This window comes from Colobus angolensis, unplaced genomic scaffold, assembly GCF_000951035.1.
Source record: "Colobus angolensis palliatus isolate OR3802 unplaced genomic scaffold, Cang.pa_1.0 Scaffold374, whole genome shotgun sequence".
In the NCBI taxonomy this organism is placed as follows: domain Eukaryota; kingdom Metazoa; phylum Chordata; class Mammalia; order Primates; family Cercopithecidae; genus Colobus; species Colobus angolensis.
In genome coordinates, this window is record NW_012117088.1 from 431,139 (window position 1) to 456,739 (window position 25,601).

General features: G+C 36.6%; 1 protein-coding gene across 1 annotated transcript in view; it reads left to right on the forward strand.

Moving 5' to 3' along the window:
- RBM26 (RNA binding motif protein 26) overlaps nt 1-25,601 on the forward strand; it is a 95,167-nt gene that overhangs the window by 22,537 nt on the left and 47,029 nt on the right. Inside the window, exons 2-10 of the mRNA XM_011953837.1 lie at nt 6,500-6,618; nt 7,904-8,040; nt 12,365-12,453; nt 13,139-13,356; nt 15,305-15,565; nt 17,404-17,643; nt 18,035-18,205; nt 18,519-18,674; nt 24,532-24,643. Of these exons, the coding sequence (XP_011809227.1) occupies nt 6,500-6,618; nt 7,904-8,040; nt 12,365-12,453; nt 13,139-13,356; nt 15,305-15,565; nt 17,404-17,643; nt 18,035-18,205; nt 18,519-18,674; nt 24,532-24,643 (1,503 nt within the window). The remainder of the gene's footprint in view (nt 1-6,499; nt 6,619-7,903; nt 8,041-12,364; nt 12,454-13,138; nt 13,357-15,304; nt 15,566-17,403; nt 17,644-18,034; nt 18,206-18,518; nt 18,675-24,531; nt 24,644-25,601) is intronic.

The following is a 25,601-nucleotide window of genomic DNA, read 5'->3' on the forward strand; positions in this document are numbered from 1 at the left end:
ATTTTTAGTAGAGACGGGGTTTCACCATATTGGCCAGGCTGGTCTCGAACTCCTGACCTCAGGTCATCCACTTGCCTCAGCCTCACAAAGTGTACTAGGATTATAGACGTGAGCCACTGCCTCCAGCCTAGTATAACACTTAAAAAAAAAAAAAAAAAGTCTGTATTTTAAGCCAAAACCTGTTTGGCTGCTTCTGCTTACTAGCTTCAGTTACGTTCCTTGGAGGATATATTGGACAAATGTAATCCTTTTTCCTTGTGATAACCTTTCAATTATTTGAAGACTTAACAAGTTCTTTCTGACATTTCAGTTCTCTAGGCTGAGAATCCCTAGAAAACCATCTAATAATGACATCCATGTACCATCTTGGTCATTTTCTAAGAACCTGTTTGAGTTTGTTTATGCATTTATAAAGGTGGCACCTAGAACTGAAAGCACTAACACTCTACTGCATAGAGAGCAGCACTCTTTCCTGTCCAGTTCTCAGTTTTCTGTTTATTGCATATTTAGAGTTTGTGTTTCCTCCCAGCCATTTCACACTTTCATTTCCTTTAACTTAGCCATTTATTAAAGTACTTAAGTTGTTCACCTTCTATTTGCCTTCTACAAATGCTATTGTTAAGTCACATCTCATGCCTTGTTTTGTAGTTTTTGCTTTTGTTTGTATTCTGTCCCCTCACCAGCCCCAACACACGCAGAAGAGTAATTGCAGTTGGAGCACTTGATGGTCAGAATCCTACTTTATTGGCAGATTTTGTTGTTTGTGGGAGCTAAGAAGTACTTTTCAAAACTTGATTCTTTTTTTCCTTGATCTGTAAGGTAATTTCAGCTCTACTTTTTCTTTCACATATTTTCAGGATGCTAGCAGTATAGCAGGGGTAAAGAAAAGTCTAGCTCTGACAAGATATAGATCATTCAAGTTACAAACCTTTTATCAGCAGTGGCAACTGGTATAGTAAAGTTCCTGGAACAATCTTGCTAGCCATGGAGATAATTTTTAAAAATAGTTTGCTATATGAATATAGTTAGGTAATTTGAATATTTAATTGACTTTGCATAACATCATTACTAGATGTTCAGATAATATAACACTTAAGACGAATAGAAAGAGAACATACATTTTGCCTTTCTGTTCCTGATATATAACATTTCAGTATATTACTATAAATTTCTGTGGTCTATATTTTTTACTCAGCTTTTTGTTTTCAAAAATATTGAGGTAAAAATGGAACTTCTTGTGGGACTTAAGGAAAATTGCCTCCTAAATGCAAATTCAGTTGTTTTGCCATTAAATGTGAAATTTTAACCCCTGCTTCTATGTAATTTGAACTCTTAACACATGTTAAAAAGTCATCTGCCTTTCAGATTGTTTCGAGGATTTAGAACTGTATGTGGTAGTTTATTTGTTGTGGCTAATGGTTTTTGTTTCCGTTCAGATTGCTTCTACAGAAGATGTTGAGCAGAGATTCTTCTGAAATTCTGTCTTGCTGTTTTATCAAACTGGTTTATAGACCATAATAATTTTAAAAATCATGAAAGGCTTCCTCTAGATTTTTAGCTGCTAACATTTTAATTCATTTTTAAAATGTCCTATTTAAAAAATAATGGTGTGAAAATGAAATAGATTTGGTATTTCGTTGAGAGAATTGAAAAATGACAGGTAAGTTACTGGAAAAACCACTAATAAGTTGAAAATTCACCATGACACCCAAACCAATATTAAATTACAGCATTTAGACTCAGTGTAGACTGAATTTATTTACAGCAGTTCAATAAAACACAGTAATAGTATTATGTATCATAATGATTTCCAGTAAATTGAAATAGGTTTAGCTTGATGTCTAGTTTGGTTGATGTCTGGTTGATTGTGCTTATTCAGGATATCTGTTTCTTGGTCTCATACAGTTTTACCAGATGGCCAGATGTAAGTATATCTCGAGATACATCAAAAGGTTGTTATTCCAGTTCTTCATCCTTATTTCATCATAGATCTGAGTATTCCCATGCTGATTATATGATAAAACAAAAATTTAGTATATCATAAATCATTGTATTTAAAAATGTTGAAATAAGTATATGGAAGTAAATTTTTGAAAGAAAAAGTGAAAGTCTTAAATCTCCTTGTTTAAAAATGTTGAAATAAGTATATCGAAGTAAATTTTTGAAAGAAAAAGTGAAAGTATTTAAAAAATCTCTTGTACCATCGAAGTGGATTTTTTTTCTTGTTGCATAGATCATAACTCATTTCAAATCTTTGTAAATAAATGGAAATAGCTTCATAAGAAAAGTTGATCTATGAATCCTGAGTGACAAATTACCCTGAAACTTAGTGACACAGCATACATTTATTATCTTATGGTTTCTGTGGGTCAGGAATTTGGGAGCAAGTTAACTGGATATTTCTGACTCAGTGTCCTTTATGAGATTGTAGTCAAGCTGCTGGGCACACGTGTAGTCTTACGGTTGTGCTGGGACAGTAGAATCTACTTCCAAGCTCACTCACATGTGGCTATTGGTTAAGAGCCTCAGTTCCTTGCTAGCCATTGACTGAAGGCCACATTTACTAGCCACATGGTGTTCTCCCTAAGGCTGCTTTAGTGTCCTGCCTTGGGGCATAGCAGGTGATTTCTGTAGAACAAGAGAGAGAAAGAGACAGAAAGAAAGAAAGAAAGCCTGCATGAAGAAGATGTCACAGTAACTTTTAAAATCCAGTCTTAGAAGTCAAATACACCATCACTTCTGTTTGTTAAAAACAAGTCACTAAATTGAGTCTATGCTCATGGGGTAGGAAATTAAGCTTTACCTTTCTAAAGAGAGGAATGAAGAATTTGAGGATGTACTGTAAAACAACCACAATGATGTTGATCAAGTGAGTCTTATAGCATATACAATGAACTGTACTAGTTCATTAAGAAAGTAGCTCTTATCTCTGACACTATCAGTTGCCTTTGTGGTCTTTATAATAAGTAAAATCCGTCTGTTGTCTCTGTACGAATTCTGTGCAAGCAAAGCTATCCACTCTTTAAGATGTACTTTTTGATTCAGTGACATATGTTACTGTTTTACTCTTACAGAACTATTATATGCCAGAAACATACAGGAATTGAGATGTTTTCTATATGTCTTGCAGTATTTGCTAGCTTTACTTTAATGTCTATCAGTTATTTTATTAACATTCTGCTTTTCAACTTTAGGTAGAACATGTAGAATCTCTATTTTGTATTTATTATTAGTTAAAATGGCTAACAGATAAGGAGATTGAAGGATGTCGTGTCAAATATATCATTGTATGTATGTCTTTTTCTTCAAATGAACTATTAAGTTATCCTTTCCCTGTGCTCATTTGTAGTCATCTTCCTACTGTGATTTCCTAATATCTTTATTATATCCTTTTAAAGCTATTACTGTTAAACCTTTTTGTATCGTCAGTATCCTTGGAAAATGTTATTTACTGACCCTCACTTATGGGTGTGAAATTAAGCCATTATTTTTATGCTGCAAAGCTATGAAATTAAATAAATTGAGGGGTTGATTCTCTGTTGGCATTTTAGCCAGCTGGATAGATGAAAGGATGGTAAGAGGACAATGAGTCATATGTGGTTGAGGCATTGTTTAGTGACTGCTTGATATAATGGTCTTTGAAAATTAAGCTATGAAGGGGAGAGAGTACAGGAAGAGGTGAACATGGACTGTGTCATGGCAGCAACTAAGGATATAGGGAGGTGGAAGCATTATGGATGAATTTTTTTGAGATGGAATTTTGCTATTGTCGCCTAGGCTGGAGTGCAGTGGCACAATCTCCGCTCACTGCAACCTCCACCTCCCATGTGCAAGCAATTCTCCATCCTCAGCCTCCCGAGTAGCTGGGATTATAGGCGCCCGCCACCCCGCCTGGCTAATATTGTGTATTTTTAGTAGAGACGGGGTTTCGCCATGTTGGGCCGGCTGGTCTCAAACTCCTGACCTCGTGATCTGTCCACCTCAGCCTCCCAATGTGCTGGGATTATAGGTGTGAACCACTGTGCTTGGCCGTGGATGACTTTTAAAAGGAGTAATCAGGTGAATAGGGAGTGACTGTAACTCTGAGTGTTTAAAAAGTAAATTGGAAGTCAGGTTTCTGGCACCTCGTTGTAAGAGGCAGTCTAGTGTGGTGGTTAAGAATGTGGACTTTGGAGTATGAGATTTAGTTTTAAATCTTGATTCATTTCCTTGCTATATAGTCTTGGGCAGTCTACTTAGCTTTTCTCTGAACCTCAGTTTCTTTGTCAGTAAAGTGAGAGGCCAATATAGTATGTAAAATTAGAAATGCAGTTCATGGCACAAACTAGGTCTTGAGTAAATGTTAGTGATTAACTACTGCTATTATTTTATTGTTAGTTACTCTAACTTGTAAAATCTTAAATAATAATTTTAGCTTAGTTATAAACAATTATATCATTTTTTTGAATTGGATGAAAATAGTTCAGACATTAAACATTTTCCATCCTGATGTTGTTAATTGAAATAAACCAGGCACAGAAAGATTAATGCTGTATGTTACCACTCATATATGGAAGCTAAATAAGTTGATCTCATATAAGTAGAAAGTAGAATAGTGGTTACCGAATGCTGGAAGGGTGGTAAGGAGACAGGGAGAAGAAGTTGGTTAACAGATACAAAATTACAGCTGGATTGGAGGAGTAAGTTCTAGTGTTGTTTAACGCTGTAGGGTAACTATAGTTAATTTATTATATATTTTCAGATAGCTAGAAGAGAAGATTTTGAATGTTCCCAACACAAAGAAATAAATGTTTTAGGTTATAGATATGCTAATTACCCTGATTTATTCATTGTACATTGCATACAGGTATCAAAATATCACATTGTACTCTATGAATATGTAGAATTATTATATTTTTTTTAAAAAAAACTTTCCCTTCTGACCCTGTCCCTCCTTTACTTATAGTTCGTACTATCATCCTGCTCAAATAGCCGTAGTTTATTTATCCTTCCACATATATATAAGCCAGATTTCTCCCTTCTCCCCCAACACAAATGGTACATACTATACAAACCTTTTCTCTGTCTTGCATTTTAAATTTAGTAAATTGATATGAAGATTTCCTTAAGGGTTGAAAACTTCATTACCTGTTTCTTGTATCCTTTTGCTACGTGTCATTCTTTTGTGTGGATTTTAATACAGTTTATTTTTCCAGTCTTCTCTAAATGGACATGTGCACGTTTTTGATTTTACAATCAGTATGACAATAAGTAACTTGTACACATGTCATTTTGAACACGTGAGTATATCTGTAGAATTCATAGATGTAACTTGCATTTGTGACCTTGATACTACCAGAATACTCTATCATCTACCAGTTCACTCACACCAGCTCATGTTTAAAATTGCTTTTTCATTAGTCTTGCCACCAGAATACATTTTCATATTTATTGGATTTTGCCAACCTGATAACTGAAAAATGTTTCAGTGTAACTTAAATTTGTATTTCTTTTATGGGTGAGGGTGAATTTTTACTCGTTTAGGAATCATTTTTATTTCTTTTATGGTTTAGCATCTATTCATATCCTTTGTTTTTTTTTCTCTTACAACGTTGGTCTTGGTAAAAACACTGTGGGTTAGGGGAATTAGCCTGTTTGTGATGAGATAAACTGAGCTTGTTTTTCATTTGTTGACTATTCATTTTAATTTTTTTTTTTTTTTAATAATCACATTACTTTTTTGATATATGGATGTTATATCTTTTTTAACTCTAGGATGAAATAAACTCTAAAGGAAACATGTTTTCCTCTAACATGTTTCCAAGTTTATTTTGTAAAGGTAACTGGCAAGTTGTCTCAATACATTTTCTTTTCTTTTTTTGAGACAGGGTTTTACTCTGTCACCCAGACTGGAATGCAGTGATGCGGTCACAGATCACTGCAGCCTTGAACTTCTGGGCTCAGATGATTCTTCCCCCTCAGCCTCCCGAGTAGCTGGGACTGTAGGGGCACACTATCATGCCTAATTTGTTTTTCTTTTTTTTTTTTTCTTTTGGTACAAACTGGGTTTTGCCATTTTGCCCAGACTGGTCTTGAACTCCTGGGCTCAAGCGATCTGCCCGCCTCAGTCTCCCAAGGTGCTGTCATTACAGGATTGAGTCACTGGGCCTGGCCTCAATACGTTTATTGCATAATTTATCTCTTCTTTGTTGGTTTGGATGCCACTTTTATAAAATCTGAATTCCTAGTACGTTTGGATCCATTTCTAGACTTTCTTTTTTTTGCTGTTTAAACTAATATACTGATGGGTATGTTTTTAAGAAATAAAATGGCTACACATAGCATTACGAAGTGTTAGTATAAAGAGAACTTAAATTTCTTCAAGGTCCTCTGTGACCCAGGTGCTTTTTACATGTATTAACTCACTTAGAGCTGTTATTCTCACTAATTCAGTTTGTAACTGAAATTTGTAGAATGTGCAGTTGGCTAAATTTTCTTCAACGTTGGTTTTTTTCTTTAGCTGTGATGCAGATCCATCTGCCCTAGCAAAATATGTTCTGGCTTTGGTAAAGAAAGACAAAAGTGAAAAAGAGTTAAAGGCATTATGTATTGATCAGCTGGACGTATTTCTTCAGAAAGGTAAGATCTTTGGTTTGAAAATACTACTATATTTTAAAAAGTTATTTAAGCCTCGGCACCGTGGCTCACGCCTCTAATCCCAGCACTTTGAGAGGCTGAGGTGGGTGGATCACCTGAGGTCAGTAGTTCAAGACCAGCCTGGCCAACATGATGAAACCCTATCTCTACAAAAAATATAAAAATTAGCTGGGCATGATGGTGGATGCTTGTAGTCCCGGCTACTTGGGAGGCTGAGGCAGGAGAATTGCTTGAACCTGGGAGGCGGAGGTTGCAGTAAGCCAAGATCGCATCATTGCACTCCAGCCTGGGTGACAGAGTGAGACTCGTCTCAAAAAAAATAAAGTTATTTAAAATAAGTTTATCCACAGAATATTAAAGGAACTTAGTAAGAAGCCCTAATTTTAACAAAGTTAAATAAACAATATTATTACTGAGTATATCCATAACTTATTTAAAATGGATGCCACCTCTCAGTAATGTCCACGTGCTTATTCTTAAAGCATGTTGATATTTTTTCTTATGTAGATTAAAAGATTAAGAAAATGACTGCTTAATTATTTAAAGCTAATACTGCTTAGGAAACTACTTTGAATCTTAACTAGCACATTGCTTTTCAGCTTTTTGCACGTTGCCACGTCTAGATTATGATAGTGTTTGTGTTTGCCACACTGAGTAGGCTACATGGAGAAAACTTAGTCATGGCTGGAAGTGACTGGCCCAGAGGCTGCGGCCATTCCAGCCCCTGCCATCTTGAAAATAGCATGAATCAGTATTGCCTCAGGACTTGTGCCATGGCACACTGGTTGGGAAGCTGTTGATATTAGTATATTTTCTTTCTTTTTTTTTCTTTTTTTTGAGATGGAGTCTTGCTCTGTCACCCACGCTGGAGTGCAGTGGCGTGATCTTGAGTGCAATGGCGTGATCTCAGCTCACTGTAGTCTCCGCCTCCTGGGTTCAAGTGATTGTCCTGCCTCAGCCTCCCTAGTATCTGGAATTACAGGCACCTGCCATCATGCCTGGCTAATTTTTGTGTTTTTGTAGAGACGGGGTTTCACCATGTTGGCCAGGCTGGTCTTGAACTCCTGACCTCAGGGGATCCGCCCGCCTTGGCCTCTCAAAGTGCTGGGATTACAGACGTGAGCCACCATGCCCGGCCAGTACTAGTATATTTTCTAATTTATAAAAGTCAAGGTATATTTCATTATATTAGAGATAAGAGATGTGGAAGCAGAGAATTAATCTTAACAAATGTCTTTTAATCTATGGTGTTTGGTTTTATTTTTAGAGACACAGATATTTGTGGAAAAACTTTTTGATGCTGTGAATACAAAGAGTTACCTACCTCCTCCAGAGCAGCCATCATCAGGAAGCCTGAAGGTAGAATTTTTCCCGCACCAAGAAAAAGATATAAAGAAAGAAGAGGTAACGATTTGTGTTATACCTTACAGGTTATTTAAACACATAAGAGGAATAACTAAACTTGAGTTTTTACCTTCTATATCTTTGTGTTGGGAGTCCTCAGGACCACTCCCAGTTTAAATGATTTCTCTAGGAGGACTCATAGGACTTTGCATGTAATTATGCCCATGGCCCTGGCTTATTTCAGCAAAAGGATTCAAAGCAAAGTCAGCAAATGGAAAAGGTGTATGAGGCCAAGTCCAGTGGAAAACAAGCGCAGTCTTCCAAAGTCCTCAGAGTTCCACAGGATGTGCTTAATTCCCCTAGCAGTGAACTGTAACAACACATGGGGATTAGGCAAGCTCCTTAGAAACTCTGCCCAGCGTTCTTACTTGGAACTGGTCACATAGGCACCGCCTACCTAGTATGTACCAAAATTCCAGACTCCTGGGAGGAAAGCAGATGTTCAGTGTAGACCATATTGTTTCGTAAACAATTCAGGCACAGTGAACCATTCCTTATCAGGGAGTAATGGGAACGCTCAAGAAATCAAAGTGTCCGGGAGCCAGCCAAAGGCCAGCCTTACAAGCATGCTGGCTTTCTAAGGATAGTATTGTCAGGCCCGCTTTTAGTCTGCACAATGTCTTACAGAAATAGAGTCTTATTATCTGTTCTATGAAAATAATTAGATTGACAATTGGTCTGTTTGCTTTTGTCCTACGTGCATTTTAGTAGGGGACTGTTTTTAAGGTAGTAAAATACAAGGACCTTCACAGGACAGTGGAACTGACTTCATACTTCAAGAGGTCCTGAAATTTTTGTGTGTATTTTATAACCTCCTTTCTTCACCCTAATAGTCATACAATAATTTATATCTTTTCAATTTGATGTTAAAAGATTATAATTTGGCCAGGGTGAGCGTGGTGGCTCATGCCTGTCATCCCAGCACTCTGGGAGGCTGAGGCGGGAGGATCGCTCAAGCCCAGGAGTTTGAGACCAGTCTGGGTAATATAGTGAGACCTCATCTCTCTGAAAAAAGTTTTAAAATTAGCCTGGTGTGATGGAGTGGTGCATGCTTGTAGTCTCAACTACTTGAAGGGCTGAGGTGGGAGAACTGCTTGAGCCCCAGAGCCTGAGGGTGCGGATCAAAGCACTACACTGCAGCCTGGGCAACTGAGCAAGACCCTGTCTAAAAAAAAAAAAAAAAAAAAAAAACCTATAATTTTAGTGAAAATAATTGTTGGCAGTTAAGCCATTATGTTTCTGCATTTAGCCCTAGCTTTAGGTCACACAAATCTTGGTTAAAATTTTGGTTCTACAAATCACTGGTTTGTGACCTTGAAAACTTTACTTTTCTGTGCCTCATTTTACTCAGTTGCGAAATGGAAATACTAAAGATTCTTGTGAGGATTAAATAAAATAATGTATGTAAAGCACTTGATTGGTGCTTTACATACATTATTTTACTTACTTCTCACACATGGCACATGGTAGGTTCCCAGTCAATGGTAGCTGCTGTCATTTTTGAGATTGTAGGAGATGTTGCCTTTGTTTTTTTTCTCCTTTTATGCTTTTTCCAGATTATATATAAAACATTTTATTATGCAATAAAATATATATAATATGTAATAATTTTCAAATATATTTTTATCTCTATCTGAATATATTTACACACATGTATATTTGTATATTTTCATGTACACATACCCACATGTAATATCCCAATCAATTTTATCTGCCTGGGAAGACCAGAAATGTAATTTATAACTGAACATGTTTCATACCTAACAGTATAGGGGTTCTGTTAGGAAGAAAGGGACAGTGGATATTGTATTGGCAATTGCTTATGTCACATAGAGATATGCAATGGTTTATTCAAGTTTTGTCTACTGGTGGAACTTTGGGTTGGTTTCAGATTTTTGCTGTTAAAAATTATACTTTGGCCAGGCGTGGTGGCTCGCGCCTGTAATCCCAGCACTTTGGGAGACTGAGGCAGGTGAATCACCTTAGGTCAGGAGTTCGAGACCAGCTTGGCCAACAAGTGAAACCCCATTGCTGCTAAAGATACAAAAATTAGCCGGACATGGTGGCAGTCACCTGTAATCCCAGTTACTCAGGAAGCTGAGACAGGAGAATAGCTTGAACCTGGGAGGCAGAGGTTGTAGTGAACTGAGACCACGCCATTGTACCCCAGCTTGTGTGACAAGAGTGAAACTCCGTCTAAAAAAAAAATATATATATAAATATATATATATATGTTTTAATTCTCAAAAAATCTTGAGTAGATCACAGTCCCTTGGTTTGAGAAGTAGTCTTCCCCCAAATCGAGTTAGTAGCAAAGCTTTAGTCTTACTATCTGTTGATGTAATAATACTTCCTGTTTTTTCAGTTAGTTGTGGGAGATACTTATCCCTGATCTTTCAGAATTGTCAAAATGCCAGACGGCAATCTACGTTTAAAATGCTGTGGCTATACTAAAAGTTTGCAGATGGGCATGTACTGTGAAATATGGTGATCTGTTAGATTACTCGCAAAAGTGCATTGAGTAAATAGAAGGGAAAGAGTGTATCAGAAGGGTTGTATTAGTACCCAGTTTTTTGTCTGGTCTGGGAGGAGAACTGGAATAGGTGGAAAGAGTACAAAAGTACTTGAGTTTAAAAAGGCAAACTGTTGAAAGAATGCTTTAAAGATTATTTCTCCTAGTTTGGTTTGTTAATAGTATTTCCATCTGATTTCTCATCTAAAGTGGCACATTTCTTTTTTGAGATGGAGTCTTACTCTGTTGCCCAGGCTGGAGTGTCGTGGCCCCATAGCAGCTCACTGCAACCTCTTGCTTCCTGGGTTCAAGCAGTTCTCCTCCCTCAGCCTCCCGAGTATCCCTCCTGTAATCCCTTCCTGGGATTACAGTTACGTGCCACCATGCCCAGCTAATTTTTGTATTTTTAGTAGAGATGGGATTTCAGCATGTTGGCCAGGCTGGTCTTAAACTGCTGACCTCAAGTGATCCACCCACCTCGGCCTTTAAAAGTGCTGGGATTACAGGTGTGAGTCACTTAGCCCGGCCTAAAGTGGCACATTTGGACAGAAGGTCTTATCAAAGGGATACTGGAACAGCTGGCATAATCTGGGACATGTGTACCCTGTGCGTAGACTACCTGCATAAGAATATCTTATGGTTTTCAGTAACGCAAAATCTTGAGCCCTGTCTTATTTATGGAAGCCACTTGCACAATATTTCCTGAATTTGTTTAACCTCTAAGTCCTTTTTTTCTAATTGTCTAGAAAAAACGGTGATTCCTATCGTTCCTATTGTTGAGGACCATTGTTCTCAACAATATAGTCTGGAGAAGGTAGCACTGAGAATATTTTCCAGGGTTGCTTTCTAGTAGCTATATGATGTGAATGGAAGCACCTTGTAGGAAACAGGAATATATAGCTGTCATGCTGCTATGAGTAATTGGAAAACTCTTTCATCTTATACATTGTTTTCCCATATATATAGAAATGTATATATACATATTGATATATAAGTATATATAAATGTATATATAGATACACATAAGTATATGTAAATATATATATATTTTTATATTTATATATAAGTATATATATAAATGTGTGTATATATGTGTATATGTGTGTGTATCTGTATTTATGACTTGGTGAGTTCTAATGTATTCTCCTATTTTCTTTGATGTGTTTGGTACCAGACCAAATCCATGAAACCAAAACACGAATATGTGTTAGACTTTTGAAAGAGGAATAAAATTGGATTTCCACTAATTATGTTAAAATGAGCATACTTGCTTGAAATGTTTTCTCACCAGTGTAATCATTTCATTACAGTTAAATGATACTTAGTAGAGAAATTTACTTTGTTTGGATACTTTTAGGAGATGATGATTTTGCTTCTACATTATATAAACTAATTTTCATATTAATTAAATGTTAATGTTAATAAAGTCTTAAAGTAGTAATGTCTCTACCTAAGGCTTTTTTTTTTTCTGAGACAGAGTCGCCCAGGCTGGAGCGTGCAGTGGCACGATCTCAGCTCTCTGCAGCCTCTGCCTGCTGGGTTCAAGTGATTCTCCTGCCTCAACCTCCAGAGTAACTGGGATTACAGGCACCCGCCACTGCGCCCAGCTAATCTTTGTATTTTCAGTAGAGACGGGATTTCACCATGTTGGCCTCGAACTCCTGACCTTGCAATCCACCCGCCTCAGCCTCCCAAAGTGCTGGGATTACAGGCGTGAGCCACCGCGCCCAGCCCTATCTAAGGCTGTTTAACAGTGGAATAAGTACTAAACTTGTACACCTTTTTTTGTTTGTTTGTTTGTTTGTATATCAGATCACTAAGGAGGAAGAGCGAGAGAAGAAGTTTTCTAGAAGGCTAAATCACAGTCCTCCGCAGTCAAGCTCCCGATACAGGGAAAATAGGTGAGTGGTTCATTGAACCATATTCAGTGTTTCGACATAAGTTATCTTTTATATGAATGTTTAGACTTGGATTATCTTTTATGCAGAGACAAGTAGTATCTACTCTTTTATTGGTCTAGGAAAATATAACTAGGTCTGTTTCTATCATGAAAATCTAGGTCAGATTTGTAGATCTTGGGAGTGAGTTTAGAACAGTGCTTGATATATATTAGCTGCTAATCTTTTTATTCCTAACTTCAGAGTCCAGTAGAATCTTAATGTGTGGCTCTTTTTTTTTTTTTTGCCTGCTGTTTCCCTTTAGTGTGATTAAGTTATTTTTCTCATTCAGGCTTCAAAAACGCTTAGAATACAATGCATGCGATACATGTCTGGAAGTGTGAGACTATATGTACGGGATAATATGTTCTATATGTACTGTAAGTCATATGTATAGATGCCTTTATCTACAGATGCTCAATTGTGTAGTTGCCAGTGTGTATAAGACTAAGGGTTAAGGCTTTAAAAAGATTGTTTTTCATTTAAAAGGGGTTTAGAGTACTAAATATTAAGCTCAGTTGTTTTCAAGTGTCTGATGGTAGGATAAAAAGTTATGTTACAAGAATTAAATATAACTTTTGCATTTAATTAGCTTTTTCCTGTGTCACTTAAAAATTATTTGTATAAAAGTGACCATATATTTCTTTAGAAGCCGTGATGAGAGGAAAAAAGATGATCGTTCTCGCAAAAGAGATTATGATCGAAACCCTCCTCGAAGAGATTCATACAGAGACCGGTACAATAGAAGACGAGGGCGAAGTCGCAGTTACAGCAGAAGTCGAAGTCGAAGTTGGAGTAAAGAGAGGCTTCGTGAAAGAGACAGAGATAGAAGCAGGACTAGAAGCAGAAGCAGAACACGAAGCAGGGGTAAATAGTACATGTATATGTATATTTTGGTTATCTTTTTATTGTGAAAAACTCCATGTTTAAGTGTTTTTAAAAATTGCTTAACATTTTGTCAGCGTTTTCTTCATTTTTTTCTATTATGATGTATTCTGTGGTCCAAGAGAAAGCTTTTTAAAAATTATTTTAAAAGTTTTATTCCATGCAAATTAAAATCACAGTTACCACTACACGTTCAACAGGATAGCCACAATGATAAAGACTGATTCTGTTAGGTGTTGGTGAGAATGTAGATAAGCTGGAATTCTTTGGAAAACATTTTGGCAGTATGTAAAAATTAACATATGGGTCCGCTATTCTACTTCTTACTGTTTACCTGGAAGAAATGAAAGTTTGTGTCCGCACAGATACTTGTTCACAAAGTTCATAGCAGACTCATTTGTAAGAGCCAGATGTAGAAACAGCCTAAATGCCCATCAACAGGTGAATGTATAAACATGTTGTGGTATATCCATACCATAACATGGATGAAAATAACTTTTGATACATGCAACAAAATGGATGAATCTCAGTATAATTATGCTGAGTGAAAGAAGCAGGAAAACAATATGTATGTATATTAAAATATTTTTTTCTTAGTCTTTGTTTTTGAGACAGAGTATCGCTTTGTCGCCCAGGCTGGAGTGCAGTGGTGCTGTTTCAGCTTGCTACAACCTCTGCCTCCTGAGTTCAAGCGATGATCATGCCTCAGCCTCCTGAATAGCTGGGATTACAAGCGAGTGCCACCATGCTTGGCTAATTTTTGTATTTTTAGTAAGAGTCATGTTGGGGATTTCACCATGTTGGCCAGACTGGTCTTGGATTCCTGATCTCAGGTGTTCCACCTGCCTCAGCCTCCCAAAGTGCTGGGATTATAGGCCTGAGCCAGTGTGCCCAGCCTAAAGTTTTTAAAAATGCTAACTAATCTGTGATGACAGAGAGCAAAGCCAGTCATTGCCTGAGATGGGAGTAAAGGAGGGATAGATTACAGATTACAAAGGGGCATGAGGATTCTTTTGGAAGTGATGAATATGTACATCATTTCAGTTGTGGTATTGGTTTCAGAGGTGTATACCTTGATTAAAACTTACAATTTAAATATGTTCAGTTTATTATGTATCACTTACACTTCAAAACTGTTTTTAAAAGTTTAAAAAGTTTTATTTCAGATACATATTTCTACAAGAGCATGTCATTCCCAGCATGTATAATTTTTCTTCTAGTACATGTTATTGAAAGTAAGATATTGTGGTAAAACACTTAAAACACTTTTCAGTAAAACACCTTTTCTCAAACTTTTTTTGCTACTCTTAATACTATTTATGGCCTTCGTATAAGCCCTGTATTCTGTTACTCTTTTCTTAGAAATTTTCCGCTGCTGTGATCTAGGTATACTGAGCTTCTTGGAATGTTGCTTCACTTAACTAATCTCTTTAATTTTTTTTCTTTTTCTTGAGGACCATATGTATAGTCTAGTTAGTTTCTTTGTGCATGTTTAATATGAACTCCTTTTGGCTCATCCATTCTTATCTTAATAAACAGCCGTTGTAGTAACTTCAGATGGATGACTACAAAATGTTCATCACAGGAAAAATAACTGTACTTTATTGCATGTTTTGTTTTGTAGTCTGCAATTATGCATACTAAGATTGTGATGAAGAAAATAAAAAGTTTCTTTTTTCTATAAACAAAACTCTAAGAAAAAACATTAAACACAGCAGCGTTACCTGGTTTTGTAGTTTGGGTTATATTGAAAAGAAATAAGTTACCTTTTAACATTGTGTATTAATTGAATATTTTTTAAAAGAAAAGGATTATTATGCAAAATTTAAAACTTTTTTTCTATGTTTATAAAAATATCACTATTTCTTAGATCAGGGACTTGTTTTTTTAATACAGTTTAGTTTTGTATGTCATTTATCTTTTGTTGCAGAAAGGGATCTGGTAAAACCTAAATATGACCTGGATAGAACAGATCCATTAGAAAATAATTATACTCCAGTCTCTTCGGTACCTAGTATTTCATCTGGCCACTACCCTGTACCTACTTTGAGCAGCACTATTACGGTAATTGCTCCTACTCATCATGGTAATAACACTACCGAAAGTTGGTCTGAATTTCATGAAGACCAGGTGGACCATAACTCTTACGTAAGACCACCCATGCCAAAGAAACGGTGTAGAGACTATGATGGTAAGTCTTTCGGCTGTTTCATGAAGTATCTAATTAACGTTTCCAGCTGCCTGAATTCTGTGTTTATGTTGTACACAGTTATTCAAAGACTTACCTCTGAAAAGGGGGAAATTAGCCTTAATCACTTTCTGAATTCCTCAGTATGATTGAAACATTTATTAGTTGCCACTAATTATTTGAGTATCAATTTAAAGGTAATATTTATTTTCAAGTAAGTCTTAATAAATTTTGGGAGTTTACCAAATGAGTAAATATCTACTGAGTTATTATGAGGGAATCTGCTACTGAAACATTGTTGACAAAAGTCATTTCTTTTGAATGAGTGATTTATTGGACTATAAGTAGAAATGTACCTAGAAATGTAAATGTCACCTTTGTAAGAATTTTATTAAAGAATTGAAGACTTTTGGCTGGGCGCAGTGGCTCATACCTGTAATCCCAGCACTTTAGGAGGCTGAGGCAGGCGGATCATGAAGTCAGGAGATTGAGACCATTCTGGCTAACATGGTGGGCAACCCTGTCTCTGCTAAAAATACAACAAATTAGCCAGGCGTGGTGGCGGGAGCCTGTTGTTCCAGCTATTCAGGAGGCTGAGGCAGGAGAATGGCGTGAACCTGGGAGGTGGAGCTTGCAGTGAGCCAAGATCGCACCACTGCACTCCAGCCTGGGTGACAGAGTGAGACTCCATCTCAAAAAAAAAAAGAGAATTGAAGACTTTTAAGGATTTACTGTAAAAGATTTGTAGGTAGTAGTAAAGCCATAATTGCAGTCTTTTTAGTTTTAAGCTAGAGATTTAAATGAAGGACATTTCTAAAGACAAAAATATGACAAAAATTATATTTAAGTCTGATATCTCTTGTTATTTGTGTGTGTGTGTGTGTGTGTGTGTGTGTGTGTGTGTGTTTAGTATATATACGTGTTAGTTTGTTTAACATTGCTCTGAAGTAATGCCTGAGCCTGGGAAATTTATAAAGAAAAGAGGTTTCTTTGGCTCATGGTTCTGCAGACTGTACAAAAAGTGTAGTGCCAGCATCTGCATCTGGTGAAGGCCTCAGGAAGTTTGCAATCATGGTAGAAGGCAAAGGGAGAGCAACAAAGAGGGAGCAAGAGTGGGGTTGGTGGTGGGGGAGGTGCTATGCTCTTTTAAACAATCAGTTCCTCTGAACTAATTGAGAGCGAACTCACTTGTTACCTTGTGAACATCACCAGGCTATTCATGAAGGATCTACCCCCATGACTCTAACACCTCCCACCAGGCCGACCGCCAACATCATTTGTCACATTTCTCTCTCTGTTTTGGAGGGGATGGAGTCTCGCCCTGTCCTCCAGGCTGGAGTATAGTGGCGCAGTCTCGGCCAGGAGACTCGGCCAGTCTCCCAGGTCCTAGCGATTTTCCTGCCTCAGCCTCCCTAGTAGCTGGGCTTGCAGGCGCCTGCCACCACGTCCAGCTAATTTTTGTATTTTTAGTAGAGACGGGGTTTCACCATGTTGGTCAGGCTGGTCTCGAACTCCTGACCTCAGGTGATCCACCTGCCTCAACCTCCCAAAGTGCTGGGATTAACAGGCGTGAGCCACCATGCCTGGCCAGATTGTCACGTTTCAGCATGAGATTTGGAGACGATAAACGTAGTAACTGTATCAGTATGTTAAATATACTCTCACTTGACAAGTATTTATATTACTGGAGAAAAGAAAGTAGCTCTCGGGAAATGGTTAATTATCCTTTTGTCCAATATTAATAATATTCATATTTTTAAATACTTTACTTTTGCTAACTTAAAGAAAATATATATTTCCAGTGCTTTTGACATTTGTTTCTAACTATTCTTTCCCCATAGAAAAGGGTTTTTGTATGAGAGGAGACATGTGTCCTTTCGATCATGGAAGTGATCCAGTGGTTGTAGAAGATGTGAATCTTCCTGGTATGCTGCCTTTCCCAGCACAGCCTCCTGTGGTGGAAGGACCACCTCCTCCTGGACTCCCCCCACCTCCACCAATTCTTACACCCCCACCTGTGAATCTCAGGCCCCCAGTGCCACCTCCAGGTCCATTGCCACCCAGTCTCCCACCTGTTACAGGTAAGTAAATCTGTTTGTTTGCCTGTATATCTAGCCATTCTTGGTCTATTTTTAAAACTTAATAGATTCTTAAATTAAAAGTATCTAAAGGAATCCCAAAACTGCCTGATAGAAATTAATAGCAATATACTTCCATTTGGAATACAGCTCCATTTTGTAGCCTGTGCCAAGCCAGTTACTATGGTTTGGAGTGACCTTGTAAATTAAGTACATCACTGGTAAAACCCAGCTGCCTGCAGGCCTTCATGGCTTAAGGCAAACCTGCTTTGGAATGTGTTAAAAGGATATCTGATTCAGTTGTAAGAACTTGGTGTTTGTAGATATTATAGTTTGATAAATGAGAAGATTATGTTCAGATGTGCAATAACTTGTTTTATTTGTTTGCTTTCAGATGATATTTCTTATTCTTTGGTTTTGACAGGACCACCACCTCCACTTCCTCCTTTGCAGCCATCTGGCATGGATGCTCCTCCAAACTCTGCAACCAGTTCTGTTCCTACTGTAGTAACAACTGGCATTCATCACCAGCCTCCTCCTGCTCCACCCTCTCTTTTTACTGCAGGTGCAGTTTTGGCCCTTTTTATATTCATAATGTAATATAGTTTTAGGTGAAGAATTTTAAAATGTCTAGAGAGAATTGCTCTGTGAGGACTATTTTTCTCACTAAAATTATGTAGGCATGGTGAATGAACGTTAAGCCCTCAGTTATGAATGTTTTCAAAACATTTCTTTTTAATAACTTTTAAAAATAAAGGTATTTTCTTTTTGATACATATAAAGCATGTTATATGTTAATATGTTATATTGTTTACTTTTTCTCTTATCAATATTAAAAAATTACCAAGTGGAGTTTTATAATTGTTTTTTAATTACAGTTTTTGTATTACCAGATACATATGACACAGATGGCTACAATCCTGAAGCCCCAAGCATAACAAACACTTCCAGACCCATGTATAGACACAGAGTGCATGCACAAAGGCCCAACTTGATAGGACTAACATCAGGGGATATGGATTTGCCACCCAGAGGTACTATAATTAATCTTTCCTTCCTGTCATTTTCATAATATAAACAGTGGGAAAACATTTATAAAGAGCAGTTGGTCTTGCCTTTATTGGGGTTGGATAAGGAATGGTGATTTATTTTATTTTATTTTACTTTATTTTATTTTTGGAGACAGTCTCACTCTGTAGCCTAGACTGGAGTGCAGTAGTGTGATCTCAGCTCACGCTAACCTCTGCCTCAGCCTCCTGAGTAACTGGGATCACAAGCGCATGCCACCATGCCTGGCTAGTTTTTGTATTTTTAGTAGAGATGGGATTTCACCATATTGGCCAGGCTGGTCTGGAACTCCTGACCTCAAGTGATCTGCCTGCTTTGGCCTCCCAGAGTGCTGGGATTATAGGCTTGAGCCACTGTGACTGGCTGCGATGGTGATTTTATTTGTTCCTTGTATCCTTCATTTCCCCATTAGAGAAAATATATTGTGTAATTCTGTATTTGTGGTAGAGGTGACACTTTATTATACAATTATTACACTGTCCAAGAGGAAAAGGATTTTCCTTAAAGAAGCACATTTTCTTGGGTAGGCTTTTTTTTTTTCCTCTCTTTTTTTTTTTTTTTTGGTAATTTGTATCATTTGTAATTTTAATTGATTCATTTAAACACTTGAGAGTAACGTTTTAATTCCTAAAAAGTTTATTCCTACTTTGGGAAATCATCTGTAAAAATTGTGCTTGTTTATTTTTACTGACTTTTCACATGTTAAAATTTAATATTAGTTTGCGTATATTTTTAAGCAAAGGATATATGTTAGGAAATGACTCTTAAAATTTTCTTAGAGGAGGCAGACTTTTGGATAAAATTTCTAAAAGGTACAGTTTGGGTTGACATAGTCACAAGCTAGGGCAGCAAAAGTGCTACACTAGAGATGTAAATGTAAACTAATAACATTCAGAGGGAGAAAGTTCGCATTGATTTGGAAAATACAGTATTTGCTACAGATCACATTTGATATGGGGAAATGATGGATTGTCAGACATAATGGAAAATATTTCCTGGGCTAATTAAAAATATGTCTTTTTCCCTAACCACCTCAATTAAGTTTGAAATCTCATTTTCTTTCCAGTCTTTTCTTGTCTTACCTAGTCAAAATTAAAAATCATGCTACGTCAGTTGTGAATAAAAATCTTAGTTAAGTAAGTAACAATGCCTACTGGAGTTTGGTAAATGTGTGATTACTTACATGCACTTTGTGTTTTTTCTTTTGTTCATTGGAAGTGATCAGATTCTGAGCATCTTCCTTGAATGTTTAAAGGACTTTTTGTAATGAAGGTGTAAGGAATGTTTTAATTCACATTTATATCCTCTTTGAGATCATAGGACAACATTTAATGTGGATGCCCATTCTCTTGGAGGAATTTCAATAGCTATTAACAACAACAGAAAAAAAGATTTTTTTAACAGTTTCTGTTCTATGTGAGGGATATAGGGATTGCTTGTAATTGAAAAGCGGCCACTTAAGAATTTAACTGTTGTGTGATGTTTACCCGTGTCCTGAACCTGTCTCCCACCTGGCTAGTTCACAGAAACCGTCTTTTGTTCTTTGGATAACTATTTAGCATGTAGTTTTGTTTCCCTCATACCAGTACTCCTTGCTTTTACTGGGAATCTTTTAGAGGGAATTTCCACTTCAGTTAACCTTTTACTGGGAATTCCCACTAAAGTCATTTCTTTCTACCTTGCTGCTTTGGAGTGCTATAAATATATGCTACTACCAGGTCAATATTTATTAGATCCATTCACATACCAGGGCAGTTTCTGGTTGTGATCAAGAGAAACAAGGGGATCAAACCCCTTGCATATAAATCTTACTGTGTACAAGTTGGATCTATGGTAATTGCAGCTCTTAATGCTTATAGTTATAGGAAGTGGTCCTGTTGAGAGATAAATGTCTGGCATACCTACTTAGAAATTTGAATGCCTTTTCTCATAGAATCATTATTGTATGTAGTGATTATTTTAGTACTCTTCTTTAGATACATCATGTACCATTTTTGTGAGCTATTTTAGGATTGAGTTCTCCATTAATAACAGTGATTTTATGTACCAAACAACTGATTTAGCAACCCATCTAAATTGAGGATTGCCTATAGTACTTCTATTTTCTTACCTCTTTTTAGTCCTCTCCATCCTCCCACCATATGTTCTCATCTATTCCCAGTTTGGATTTTAAATTTACTGTCCTGGATTGTGACAGATACCTAAAAAGCTTATTTATTGTTAATTATATACTTATTACACATTCCTAATAGCCTATAGATGGCCTTAATTTGAATTTGTCATAGACTTATTATTATGTGATAGCTAAACTTTTATGCTTACTGCTTTAAATCTTGAGGGGAATTATTCAGCAAAAGGAAGGAAATTTGGGCCCTTTGATGCATTGAAATTACTAATGTAAAAGTTACCTGGAGGTCCTGACAGTTATGTTTTGCAGAGTTCTAAGGAGGTGGAAAACTTGATAGATGATCTCATGATTGAATATAGGCAGGAGGAAGTAACTAGTTTTCCATTTCTAGTCAACAAAACCAGTGCTGACAATTATAGGCAGAAAAACAATTCATTAAAAGGATTATTGGGGAAAAATATGTTACATAAAACTATTTAATAATAGACCATTTGCTGAGTATATACCAAGAGGAATTTCTGTGTTTGTAATACCCTTCTTTTAAATATATATCAATGAAAGGGATTCTGAATTAGAGAATACAGATGAGATGGGGCAAACCCATCTCAATTACTGGAGGCACAACACGTTATTCCCTCTCTTAGTGAACCTTCAGGTACAGAACATATTAAAGTTAAAAACAAAAGATGTTGGATAGGTCACAGATTCTCTTAAAGGGCCAGAACCAGGCTTGGGAGGCAGGAATAAGACCAAAAATCCTTTTGCAGAACCGGTCCTGTGAAAGTACCACTGGACAGAGAAACATCACGGGAGCTAGATACAGGATGTTTCCACCCTATCTGCTTTAGAGATGTAGGATAAGTCAGAGTTAGACAGAGGAAGAGAGTAGATACAGCCTATGTACCCTGTGATACTTTTGAGAAACTGAAGGTATTTTGTGACTGGAAGAGAAGTAAAGAATGTGGAGGGAGGTAAGAGGCTAATTAAAGCATTTACAGAATTTTAGAAGAGAGGTGATGATAGTACCTGGACTAGGGTAATAATAGAAGTGAAAAAAAATTAAGTTTAGTGGAAAGAATTGACAAAACTTGTAACTTACTGAATTTGGAGGCTTAGAATAGGAGTAATAAGAGAATGAAATTAGACACCTGTTTCCTGCCCTGGATAGCTGGGCAGATGATAATGTCATTCATTGAGAAGAACAGCTTTGACAGAGAGATAAATTTAGTTTTGAAAGTGTTTAACTTTTGTGCCCCTGGGGCATGTGAGTAGAAGAGTCCAATGGGAAATAGGATATGGAAGTCTGAGGCCCATGAGAGACAGCTGGCTAGAATGAATATACAGATTTTTGAATCATGCATATGTAGAACTTTGGTCCTTTATCTTTTCTTCTGTCCCATTAGTACCAGTGGGAGGTAAAGGGGAATAGAAGGAGCCATACCAAAATCTGTAGGTCTGACTTACGTAATTTTAAAAACCTTTCTCGTGTGTTTCTAAAATCTTCCTCTCCCCATCCCAACTGAGAATCACTGAAAAAGATAAATGAAGCCATGGCAGTAGATAAGAAAGTTATTTTAGGAAGGCTACGTAAAGTAAGATGAGAAAACCCAAGTATAACTGCTTGACAAATGTCAGCATCAAAGTAAATGGACAGAGAAAGGGGAACTTTATAGAAAACTTAGAAATGAAGCCCAAAAGCTGCAGACAAAAGCAAGGAGTGGGGATTCCTAAAAACCCAGGGAATATAGTATCTAAGATGGAAAAGAAGATGATCAACAGCCACAAATTCTCCTGTAAGGTCCAGTAAGAGGACTGGGATGTATTCATAGGCTTAAGCAACAAGTGAGGACATGAGTGATTTTAGCACGAGCAAGTAAAGTACAGTAATGGGAGCAACTGCCAGTTTTCAGAGGTTTAGCGAGTGGGTGTTAAGAAAGCAAAGTTAGTAAGTATGGACATTGATTAGGAAAGGGCTGTGGGGGTATGGAGAGATGTTGTTGCTAAAGGGAAAACTGGTTTTACCAGCGTTTCTTTTTGTTTAAAATGGAGTAATTTGAGCTGTAATGTTTGAATGTTGATGGGAGGTTTCAGTGTCCTGGGAAAGGTTCAAAATGGAGGAAAGTAGCAAGGGTCCCAAGCGTTGATTTGAGTCTCTGTATGTATGGCATATGTGGGTAGTCCTGTATCAAATATGACTTGACTGGAATGATTGGGAAAATGGTAGTTTCTTTAATAGAAATGTTTAAGAAAAATGCAAGGTAGACTTAATATGAAGATAATTTGAATGTTCTGCATACTGAGTTTTGAGATACCTGTAGGATTTCCAGAGAGAACCAAGAAGTTGAAATTTAGAATTGACTATATGCTCTCCTCCTGCAGGAGACCATAGCTGTAGCCATGACAGAGATTGTGCTGAAACAGATCTTCAGTTCTTTTGGTTAGTTATGTGTTTAGAAATACGTAAGAATAGGATTTTAGACAATCAATTTTGCCATCTATAAAAAAGGAGTTTTTAAGTTCCATTTTTCTCTGTGGATTAAGGTTTGCATGTTTTAAACTTTGGAGTCGTTTGGGAATAACAGATTAAATGTACTATGCTCATTACATGCCATGAAGTAAATATAAAATGTTGAAAGTAACAGACTGTTACATCTCTTTTACACTGTATTTTAGACTTGAATCTTTTCCTTTTTAAAGCAAGTATGCTTTCATTATGTTCATATTTTATGAATCTATTCCATATTTAAAAGCAGCTCACTTCAAATCTTAACTCTAAGCTATCACTTCTCAAAGGTTATTGGTTTACTGTTAAGTTTCGAACCTTTTAGATTGTGCATTTGATTTCAAAACGGTGAACTGAAATCACCTCAAAGTGATTCTTTCTCATTTATGCATATATATATATATATTTGTGGTGATGGTAGATGGGAATGGTGACTTGGGTTTTATCTACAAAGAAGTGACCTACAGAATCACATTTTAATTTGGCATATGAGAATTGATTCTTTTTCATAGTTAGGTGTGAAATGAATATATTGAAATAAGTTTTAGAAAATCCTTAGATTACTGTATTTGAATATACAGTAATTCCCCTTCATCTGTGGGTCATATGTTCCAAGACTCCTCGTGTGTAAAACCACACAGAGTACCAAACCCTACATACACAATGCTTTTTCCTATACAGATACACCTGTGATAGTTTCACTTATAAATTAGACACAGAGCTAAACAACAATGTCTAATAATAAAATGAAACAATTATAACAGTATACTATAATAAAAGTTATGTGAATGGTCCCTGTCTTTCTCTGTCAAATATCTTATTGTATTTACCCTTCTTAGGATGATAGGAGATGATAAAATGCCTGCATGGTGAGATCAAGTGTTGGAGCAGGATGGTGTGAGATTTTATCGCACTACTCAGAACTGCACGCAGTTTAAAACTTAGGAATTGTTTACTATTTCTGAGTTTTCCATAATTTTGGACTGTGGTTGACAAGAGGTAACTAAAATCGTAAAAGTGAAACTGGATAAGGGGGAGCTACTATACATTTATTTCCATTTCTACTAAAATATATATATATATATATGTTCAGATAAAACCCAGAAATTTTTCTGTATAAAGAAGGTATCTATGATAAATAGAAAATATTAACCTATGCTTATTTTTTTCATTTTCTTTTGTTTTAAAACAGAAAAGCCTCCTAATAAAAGCAGTATGAGGATAGTAGTGGACTCAGAATCAAGGAAAAGAACCATTGGTTCTGGAGAGCCTGGAGTTCCTACAAAGAAGACTTGGTTTGATAAGTAAGGTGGCCGGGAAAATTGAGGAGTGTAGTTGTGCATTGATTTTTAGGATCGTTTCTGTATTATTATGATAATATGGTTTGGTTTCTTCCAAAAATGTTACTCTATTCTGTAAACAATCCCTAAGTGTGAGTTTTCTAAAAATTTGTAAGTTAGTTGTCTGATGTTAGAAAAGCATTTTCTTACAGAAATGGTGTGGTAGTTGAGGGCCTAATTTTTTCCTCTTATCATTTACCCTCCTCCAAAAAACCCGCTCTTTAACTTAGACCTGTTGAGTTCTAGCTATATACGGATAATCACGAGCCTCTCATCATTAGAGAAAGGAGGTATAGATCAGACCTGTCAAGAGACTTTCATATGTGGGCAGTTCCTGTTAGGAGCTAGAAAGGGCTTTTGTGGGGGTTAGGGGATCTGGATAGGCATTGAATGGTCAAGGAAGAGCTTCAGAGAAAGGGGTAAGGAATCAGAATGTTAAGATATGTGTGAGATGATTCATTTATAAATAAATGTGTGAAGAGAAACTAGGATCACTTTTAGAGCTTTAACATCTACTTAATAATGGATAGTTTTCTGGTTCTTTGTAATTAATTCTATGATTTAATGCAGTATAACCTCATTAGGCCACAGTTTTGTCCTTTTTTCAAGTGTCAAAATGTATTCTCTATAGTTCCAACAATTCTTTTTTTCTTTTTTTAAAAAAAGTAGGAAAGTGTGGTTGAGACTGTCATCAAAGAAAATAAAATTTAAAATCAAATTTAAAACAAAGTTTTAAGATAGGATATTTTTTAGTAAGCTGGCGTTTACAGAATTAGAATAAAGGTTATATATGCAAATTGACTAAAAGAGGGTACTGAGACTTTTCCTGATAGGAATGTTAAGTAGAGGTGGATCAGAAGTGGAAAGTAACAAGTGATATGGCAGAACCCTTCTCAGCTGGCTTCCATGAAAGGTGCTAACA